At 37.9% G+C, this 10,252-nt stretch overlaps 1 protein-coding gene across 1 annotated transcript; it reads left to right on the forward strand.

Moving 5' to 3' along the window:
- Positions 1-2,714: 2,714 nt before the first annotated feature.
- LOC135222410 (epsin-1-like) lies at positions 2,715-4,027 on the forward strand. The gene is made up of 2 exons (XM_064260497.1): positions 2,715-3,309; positions 3,912-4,027. The coding sequence occupies exons 1-2, from the start codon at positions 2,715-2,717 to the stop codon at positions 4,025-4,027; spliced, it is 711 nt and encodes a 236-aa protein (XP_064116567.1).
- Positions 4,028-10,252: the final 6,225 nt, after the last annotated feature.

Below are 10,252 nucleotides of genomic sequence, written 5' to 3' on the forward strand. Positions count from 1 at the left end.
TGCTATTCCTGAGCTAGTTAGTAGAATGAATGTATTTTGTGACTCTGATGGTATTCTTAGAGTAAAATGTAAGATGGGAAAGATGTCTAAAGGTATGATGTCGAGAACTCCAATACTCATTAGTAATAATAGTGATTTCGGTAGAATACTGATAATGGACACTCACTTGAAGTTTAATCACTCAGGTACTTACTATGTGTTACATAAATTGAAACCGGCATTTTTTCTGCTTAAGGGATTTTCAACAGTTAAGAAAGTGTGAATGAATGTTACCACTGTAAACGTTTTAATAGTATGACCAGTTAAAGTTAATGCTAATGACTATAGAGAATGGAATGTGAATCCCATAAAGAGGTTTTTTTTCTGTATGTTTCATGATTACTTTGGGCCATATTTCACAAGGTATGGAAGTGACAAAGTTAAAACCTATGGGGTAATCTTTAAATGTATTTGGTCTAACATGATTAATGTTGAAATAGTGACTTCAGCTGATTCTAAAGGATTTTTATTGGCTTTTCAAAATCATGTTTACAGCTATGGTTTTGCCTAAAACAAAGTATTTTCAGATTCTGGCTCAAATCTTGGTGGTGCATTCACATGGATTGAGGAATGTCTGAAAGCAAGTGAGGTGCAGGAATTCTTCAATCAGAGGGGTGTCGATGTCACTGAATTTTCACAGTATCCTCGTGGTTCTCTGAATCGTGGTATTGGAGGTATCATAGAGTCCGGAGTTGGTCTGGTAAGAAAAAAGTTAATACAGGGAGCAATCCATAATAATATTCTGGATTTTCTGGAATTTTCTCATGTAATTAAACAATGCATATGTTACGCTAATAAGAAACCCATTTCTGAACTTGGCGCATTGAGGGAACAGAATGTGAATGATGATTTTCAGGTGCTGTCACCAGAGTTTTTGAAGTTTGGATATGATACACAGGTTATGGAATGTATATATCACGAAGGTCAACTTGATGATTATGACTCTAATGATTTGGGTAAGGACTTTCAGCGTTTATTCATATTAAAGAGAAATTGCGTAATAGTTATCACAATGAATTTTTATTTGGATTGCAAGATCAGGCAACTAAATACAGAGATAAATATTACCCTAGAGAGCACGTTAAAATCTCAAAAGGTGACATAGTTTTGATAAAGGATTCAATGGTTAAGGCTCCCGATTATCCTTTAGCTAGAATTCTTGATGTTATTTATAATTCTCTTGGTGAGGCTGTTCAAGTACAATTGGTCAAGGGTAATAAAAGTGTTGTCTTTAGGGATATATCGTCTGTTATTCTTTTGGTTAAAGGTGATGGGTTAAGTGATTCTCATATTGATCAGTTAGATTTAAATCTTGTACCTCAGAGTGATTCTAATGTTGTTCTAATGACAATTTTGCAAGAATTGCGACGGGGGGCTGCTTTGATTTGTTCTGAGAAGAATAAGCAGCTAGCTCAATCTGGTCTTGTATAGAAATTTAAATTTAAATCCGCGGGGGACAGATTGAAAAAACTTCAAATTATTAATTTGAATAGTTCAGTATTTATACATTTGGCATACAGAAGTGTCGCTAATTGCCCCTTTGCTTTTAATAGTAACTACTTTACAGTAGTTATATCTGCCTGCCGCTAAAGCCTTTGTGAAGTTTTTTCACACAGTTAAGCAGTCTTCAGCATAACCTTACACGGGAGTGACGAGGAGCAGCTCTCTTTCTCTCTCTCATTTTTCAAGTGGATTTAAGGATTTATACACTCACGCTGGATTTATGACTCCGTCCTGGATTACTACCGTATTTAGTGCTGGATTAATTATTATGGATTTTTTCTCTATCATGGACATAAATACACACTAATTCATCGAGGATGGGATCCGGACGCTGCCTAGCGATGATCGTCTATTGAATTATTTTTTCCACACTCGCCAGAACTGTTATCGCAACAGGGTAAGCATAAGGGGCTTTAATGCTTGTTCTTGCGTTACATATTCTATATGCCAGTGTTTTGAAAATTGTTTCAAGTATTTTAATTTATTAAATTCTTGCTAGATTGAACCTATGATTTTTAATGCAGTCTATATAATTTTATTTCTTAAGTATTTGACTACTCGTTGATTTTGCTATTTGTTTTACTGATAATTTGAGAGCTTTTGTGATTTAGTGTTGATTTGAGTAAATATTTACGATAGGTGATTTTCGTGACTAGTTAATTGCTGTTTTCGGTGATTCGTTGATTTCAACATTTTATTGATTTATATGAAAAGTGTAGATTTTAATCATGCGATTGCAGTAATTGATATTTTGATTCGTGTTGATTTTTTTTGGTTTATTTTAGTTACTTTTTATTAGTGTTCTGATTTTTCCCGTGGTTGATTCTCCTTTACTTTGTATTTTTTAGCGGATGAGTGAAAGGAAGAAGGTTAAGCCCTCGCAGTTGTGAACCTTAATCTCTCGTACTAAAGTGCATTTCTTCGTCCTCGCTTGACATTCTTAATCATTCGAGGACTCGTTTACGTCATTCCACCACCAGCTGCTACAGTGAAATTTATCTCATTTTAAATTATTTGTATTCATAAATGTCTAACCATTTAAATTTAAATTTATTAAATATTTAAAATGCATTTTTTTCCATCTCTACCCTTTTCACTTAAAAATGCAAGTTTAATGATATGATCCTGGTCATTTCATATTGATTTTATATTTTACATATTTAACTCCCCTAATGGTTTTTTTTCGCGGCGCCCGCCCGTCCCGGGACACATGGCGAGCACCGCCCGCCCATCCCTGGACGCGCGGCGGGCCCCACCCGCCGTCCCCGGGACACGTGCGCCCCTGTAGCCCACCGGTCACGGACACGTGGCGAGCCCCCGCCCGTCCATGCCGGGATGCAGGGCGGGCCCCACCCGCCAATCCTGGACACGTGGGCGGCCTCACCCACTCATCCCGGGACACGTGGTGGGCCCCACCCTCACCGTCCCGGGACACGTGGCAGGCCTCTCCCGCCGGTCCAAGGACACTTGGCAGGCCTCCCCTGCCCATCCTGGGACACGTGGCAGGCCTCGTCCGCCAATCTCTGGACACGTGGGGGGCCGTGCCCGACCTTCCCGGGAGCTTGGCCTGCTCCCCGCAGCCCATCCTAGGACATATGGCGGGCGCCACACCTCCCATCCCAGACACATGGCGGGCCCTGCCTGCCCGTCCCAGGACACATGGCGGGCCTCGCCCGCCCATCCCAGGACACTTGACGGGTCACGCTCACCCATCCCAGAACACGTGGCGGGCCCTGCCCGCCCGTCCCCGAACTCATGGCGGACCCCGTCCGCCAGTCCCCAGACAACACCTTTGCTTATTCTTTTAGAATATGAATATGCCCACTGAATCCTTCCAATTTTCCTGGGGCTTTTCTGAATCCTTTTAGTTTCTCCTGGGGCTTTCTGAATCCTTTTAGTTCTCGTGTTTCTCTCAATCCATTTTCAGTTCTCCTGGGGATTTCTCTCATCCTTTTCAGTTCTCCTGGGGCTTCTCATCTATTCTCCAGGGATTTCTTGAATCCTATTCTTCTTCTCCTGGCACTCCACAATCCTGTCATCTTCCTCACGCTTTCTTCACTCCTCCCATCTTCCTTTCCCTTTCAGGAATCAATAAAACTCTTAAGAAAACATTTTAGCATATTTATTTCCCTGCAACTTCACTTCCTTCAAGGATCAACAAAACAAACTTATTACAAATAAACATTAAATTTTCCTTACAACAAACATTATCCTCAAATTTTTCACATCTCATCCGTCTTTGTGAGGCCAGCGCCATTCCTTGAAAACGAACAGCTGCTCCTTCAGTTTCCAGTTGTCTTTCTCCAGGCGTCTTTTTTCCCCTGCAGGTTCTTCAGGTTGTAAACCAATTTCTCCTTCGCTCCTCGCAGCTGTCCACCTCATCTTCCAGCTTTTCGTCCCTTTCGCCCTGGACACCGGTCTTTCTCTCCACCTCCTAAGTGATCTGGATCACACGAGTGTGTTCCTTGGACCGCCCGCCTTCTGAATCTCTTCATTGTTGTCGAGCCTCCTGTTGCAGCTGAAGAATTATCCTGTCCAAGTTCACCTACTGCTCTCTCTGGCACCGGATGGTCTCGTCAATCGCCAATCCGCAATTCTCTCCTTCAGTTCCTTCTCCTTGGACTGTTCAACTCCATCAACAGTAGTCCAGGAAGAACCTCACCAGTGAATAGGCAGCCACAATAAACAAGATGACTATTCCTGCGTTTAAACTTCTCTCCGTATTTCGAACAATATCTGGACATACCCAGTTCACATACTCTCCTCTCATTCTCTCTCGATTTTTCGTTGATTTTCCATATTCCACGAGAGATATTTCGATTTTATTATTTATATAGCAGGAATATTCTGAACATTTTTTTAACTCTGCCTTGTCTCTTGGTGTTATAAATTGCTGAAATCTGTCTCTCTCACTCTCAGGGATTTTTTGCATTACATATCTTCTTTGTCTGATTTCTCTCTCTCTCTCTCTCTCTCTCTCATCTCTCTCTCTCTCTCTCTCTCTTCTCTCTTCATGCGGGATTTTTTGTTAATCTTATGTTGAAATAAATTTTGGGGATTTTCCTTTATTTACCTTTTTGTCTATAAGAAAAACAATACTACCTACAAGGCAGTTTTCATTTTTTATTGGACTTTACAGGATAACTAATTAAAAAATACAATTCTAAACGAATTAGCCGAAACATCAAGATATATATAATATATATATATATATATATATATATATATATATATATATATATATATATATTTAACTACTCATTCATAAACATTTTCAAAAACTATAGGTAAGTTTTAAGATTGCAAATGTTTATATGGATACAAAGAAAAGATGAACTGAAATTTAATTATATTACATTTTGTCCTACATAAAAGTGAAAAAAGTACAATTTTATTAGAACATAACTTGCGTTCGTAAACTGAAGTGCAATATGAAAACAAAGCAGAAAACACTAACATCCCTTTTCCTATTTAAGGCGAAAGTGACACTAGCCATGAATTAGCGCGACTCGACGCGACGCGTTTGGTGTGAACGCAACCTTAGTAAGACGTTTAATATAATATGCAGGCAGCTTTCTGAGCGTCGGAACTATTTGAGACTCCTTGTAACACATTAAAAATGGGATGTAAATATGCAATTCACAATTATCTTATTATTTGAGAACATAGAAATAATGCGAATTGTTTTGAATGAATGCGGTTCAGCGACCATTAATCACCTGGAATCTAAATTCAGTCCCAATTCAGTAACAAAACAAAAGTAAACACCTTTGATTAACCACAGTCATTTTCCAGGGAATCCATGTTATGTGACTGGAAATTTTTTGTACAATTCTGTGATGGACGGTCAATTTGAATCACAGTAGTTTTAAAGAATGTATTCCAATAAAATATGCAGCACTCCTACAGTACTGTGTAACCACACTATATCATTAAATTGTTTTAAAACTGAAAATTTCATAGAGATGATGAAAATTTGAATTCCATTTTCAAGTGTTCAGTCATTTGACTAATTGATTATGTAGTATACTACCGGGTGTTTCGAAATTAGAGGCAACCCCCACCTCCCCCCCCCCCTCCACCGAAGAAATGGAAAGTTATGAAGTTTTCTGCTATATTTTACATTTCTTGTATTTTCAGACATAGTGACGGAGTTAGATACAGCCATGGCTAACAACTTGGAGGGAATCAGATGGATTGACCGAATCCAGGCTATAACCTTCAGAGAGGCCAGGCATGCTGGCTCATCCTTCATTTCACGTTCTTGGATAGCTAATACATTAAAAGAGATGAATCCTTTGTTAAAAGAAAACTGGAACAAAAATCCATATGACTGTCATCGCGAAATGATTAAGAATCTTGTAAGGGCTGAAGTCCTTTCTCAGGAGTCAAAAGACATCATAGCTGAGGTATTGGGTAGACCAAGAAAGTCTTTATGTAAACTGGCATTTGAACTAGAAACAAAAAGGGGAAAGAAGAGAAGTTATAGGGCTGTATATCATGAGTGAAAAAGGATCTGGTATCAAGCATATCATGTTATCAGCAAGCCTAACATCACTCAGCAACAGAGAGAAGACCGCGCATGGTTGTGTGGTTCATTTCTTAAGATTGGGATGAAGCTGACTTTCTCCATGTTGCCGCCTCAGATGAATTCTTCATTTACACAGTCAGGAAGCCAAATCATAAAAATGGCATCATTTGGGCTGCAAAGTTGGATGACATCAGCGATTTACATGCACTATCGCCAAGTTGTGAAATTTCCTGAATGTTTGTGGAATTTTGATCTGTTTCACAGCCAAACAGTTAATGTGGATCATCAAAGAAAAAGGACCAGTCATGGAATGGCAAATACTTCAGAGAAACTGTGCTTCCTGGTGGAGTATTTCCTTTCCTCAAAGACTCTTAAAATGTGTTATCTGTTGAATAAATCACATTTTTGCATTATAAGGCACCATGTTTCAAGGCTCTTCAGACACAGGAGCTGCCTTCGAAACAGTGGTATCGATTTCTTCTCGTCAAGTGAATTTCCAGGCTGTAGTACAGGCAGATGGAGGCCACACAAATTATCAAATACTTGAAGAGAAACTTAATAAATACCTGTTCTGAATTACTATTGTTTTTGTCCATATCAATTTAGTTTATGCTGTAGATGGGGGGCCTTTAATTTCGAAACACCCTGTATATATGTTCATACACCGAGTAACCTACCTATCATATTGGATATCCATTTCTATCGCTATGGAATGCATCCACCTACAATTCCAGTACCTGTTTATTTAGTATAACACTGAACCATCTTCTCTACCAGAGAGAGAGAAACGACAATTACATTTGCTTTGAAACTTGAGAGCACCTTTTTTTTTACCTGGTGCTGTAGTTTTCATCATTGAGACACAATAATCCATATTTAAGATATTTAATTATCTAATTAATTTTGTCTTGAGACCACTAAACTAAACAAAAACCAAGAAAATGCTGCACATTTCATAATCATTCAAACTCGCATTGTTAAGAATGCAGAAGTCTGTAGAAATAGTTATGTATGGAATAATATTAGCTAGGAAATCTACTACTATGAGATTCAGGGCCTCTGTAACACGGGTTTTTTGGACATTGCTCCTTATCCAAAGCATCGGATGTAGCTGAAAGTTGACATATGTATATTTTACAACCACACACAAATTTGGTCAGCATTATCAATAACCTAAACCCGATAGTTTTAATTTTTATAGAGTAAAAATGATCTAGCCATGGCCAATGATTACGAGCCAAGAGTCGAAAAACATTCATTACGTAAGCAAGTAAACACCGTTTTACGAAGTGGGTCCCCGCCCATCCACCAGCAGAACTTCATTCACCTTGTTCCATCGGCTCTGAAACCCATCGCAGTCAAGAATGGCTAACAGGATTTGGAATTTTCCCCGCGGTTGCAAAACTGCATTTGTCTTACGACTAGTAACCTTTATTCAGTCAAGAGAAAGCCCGTGGCCATACTTACTATAGCCTGAATAGGTAATTAATTTTCAGTTATAGTTTAAATCCAATGTTTTATGGTCTGATTTGTATTAGCGTAACGTGATTATATACTTGTAATGTCATTCAGGATTTTGAACATTTCCATTAACTATTCACTATGCCACCAAGAGAGAGAAAGAAAAGAGAGAGATTGTATGTAATCAGCCTTTATATAACTATTTTTGTAAAATAAAGATTTTTATCCCAAGTAAATACAAGCATGTATGTGCTAAAATCTCCAGCAGACCAACAGATCATCCGATATTTTTTTCTTCTTCTTCTTTAGGCCGTACGACGTGTTGGATATAAAGACTTTATGAATGGCGGAACGATGCATAGATGTGGGTGGGGTACTAGCGTAGCAATACTACTGTAGTAATAGCATAATATACATGAATTAAACGTTTATGCCAACTGCTGGGAATCCTTGAGGATCATTTAGCATTTCTTACAACAGCTCGAGAAATGAGTTTTTATAGCCAGAAGTTAAATTTTCTAATCCAACAATGCCCATGATAGCCTTCAGTGTTATCCTGAATTATAACGAGGCCAAAGTGGGTGTAGCCTCATGAAGTCATCATTCTGACGATCATTATTGGTGAAGGTTTAAAGCCAATATACGGTACCGGCTATTTTTTTTTTTTTTTTCAGTAAATAGGTAGATAGCCAATAAATGAAAATTGCTTGACATTGGATATAGCAGTTATCAAATCAGCTTGTCTACTTTGTTTTTGAAAATTACCAACTATTCCCTACATCTTGTCAATCTGATTGTGACCTATAAAGAAGACTGTAATTTCTTAGGACACTTATTTTGGAGTTAGACTAATAATCGACGTGTTTTTGTATTTATTAACATATTTTGTAGGTTTTTTCATTATGACAATTATCAGTGGAGAGGCTTCAGAGTTCATAAGGTGTACTGCTTTGCTTGTATTTAAATTTGTATGTCATTGCTGCCAGAGGTCTAGCCTTCGTTACGTATAGCCAATCATCCATCGAGAAAGAGGGAAGAAATGTTGTCATAAGTAACGTAACGAGTGCGTTCGAAACCTTTTCTCTGAGTAAGTTGGCCCGTCTTCAAAAAAAGTCACTTTTACATTATAAGTACCAAGTTTATTCAACCTACGTAATGCAGAATACAGTCAAAATTTATGTGTAGATATAATGTGTATTCTGAATAAGCGTTTATATTTATGAAATACATCGATAAAAAGTTTTTGCGAAAAAACCGTGTTACAGAGGCCCTGAATCTCATAGTAGTAGAGTTATGGTAGATGAAGGCGAAGGAGAGGTAGAGAGAGAGAGGTAGAAACTGAATGCAAAATATGGATGTTTGAAAAAGAGACCAATAAAACCAGCGCCTAGTTCGCCACAACAAAATGTGATAAGGAAGTTGTATGTGTTGAACCTTGACCATCAAGTGGGTGGTTACGATGGATCACGGCACCCACTAAGATTCGCCCAAGGGAGGGACCGGAAACAGTAGGCGTTCAGTTCAACCATTAAGAAGAAATAGGGTATTCTCCAGTTGTAAAGAAGGAGGAGTCTGATTTATCCTTATTTTCGATTACTTATTTGAAAAACAAACTAATTGATGGCATGATTCAGGGAAAAAGTTTAATCTGTCCTGGTCCTGAATCAAATATTGGTGCAAATACAATAGAAGCTCAACTTCTCACTGCATAAAGAAAACATAATTTCAGGTCTATTTAAATGTATTATGATGTAAAACAGATATTACTATAGTAAAATTCACATCACCGGTGCATCTGATGTCTTAGGCCAGTCCCTTACGACGCTCCTGATTGGCTGTTGATAAGCCAATCACGGTGTCTGGAAACTTTCAGTCTCTCTCAAGAGTTCACATAGGCAAGATGTATGTTCCACCTCTCATGAGGGATACGTCTTTCAAAAGCATCCCTCAGGAGAAGTGGAACATACATCCTGCCTATGTGAACGCTCCAGCCCTGTCATTGGCTTATCAAACAGCCAATCAGGAGCGTCATAAGGGACTGGTCTAGACATCAAATGCAGAGCTGATGTGAACCTACTATAGATGGAATAATGTGCACTACTAATTTTACTTCGACATAAATGTCATAGATGACATGATAATGGATTGGCGATCTGGGAAGATAGAATACTTAGTCCGCATAATTATGGTTGCCATTTTGATCTTCACGAGTTTTGCAGAGATGCAGGTATATATGATATTAGAAGTTTCATTGTCTATGAAACGTGAGTGCGCCAAAGATATATTTTTGAAACTCTGGACATTACCTTTGAACATAGCAAATTAATTAAAAGCGAGAATTCTGGCATTGAAAATCCTTCGTAAAAAACATTGAGTATCGCACTTGTTTAGCGTACTACCTACTAGCGATAAAAACTGTAAAGCCCATAGGAGATTGTGGAGCTAATTGATCACTTGTTTACTGCACCTCTTCGTAGGGTATGATGATCATGAACTTCGCACATAGGGATTTGAACGGATTTTATATCAATTCCGTTATACTTAAGGTATATCGATATATATGATATATATTGGATATATATATATATATATATATATTATATATATATATATATATATATATATATATATATATATATATTATGTAATATATATATATTATATAAATGCAAATTATATATATACATGTCATATATATATACATATACACATTTATAT

The sequence above is a fragment of the Macrobrachium nipponense genome, chromosome 3 (genome assembly GCF_015104395.2).
Source record: "Macrobrachium nipponense isolate FS-2020 chromosome 3, ASM1510439v2, whole genome shotgun sequence".
Taxonomy (NCBI): domain Eukaryota; kingdom Metazoa; phylum Arthropoda; class Malacostraca; order Decapoda; family Palaemonidae; genus Macrobrachium; species Macrobrachium nipponense.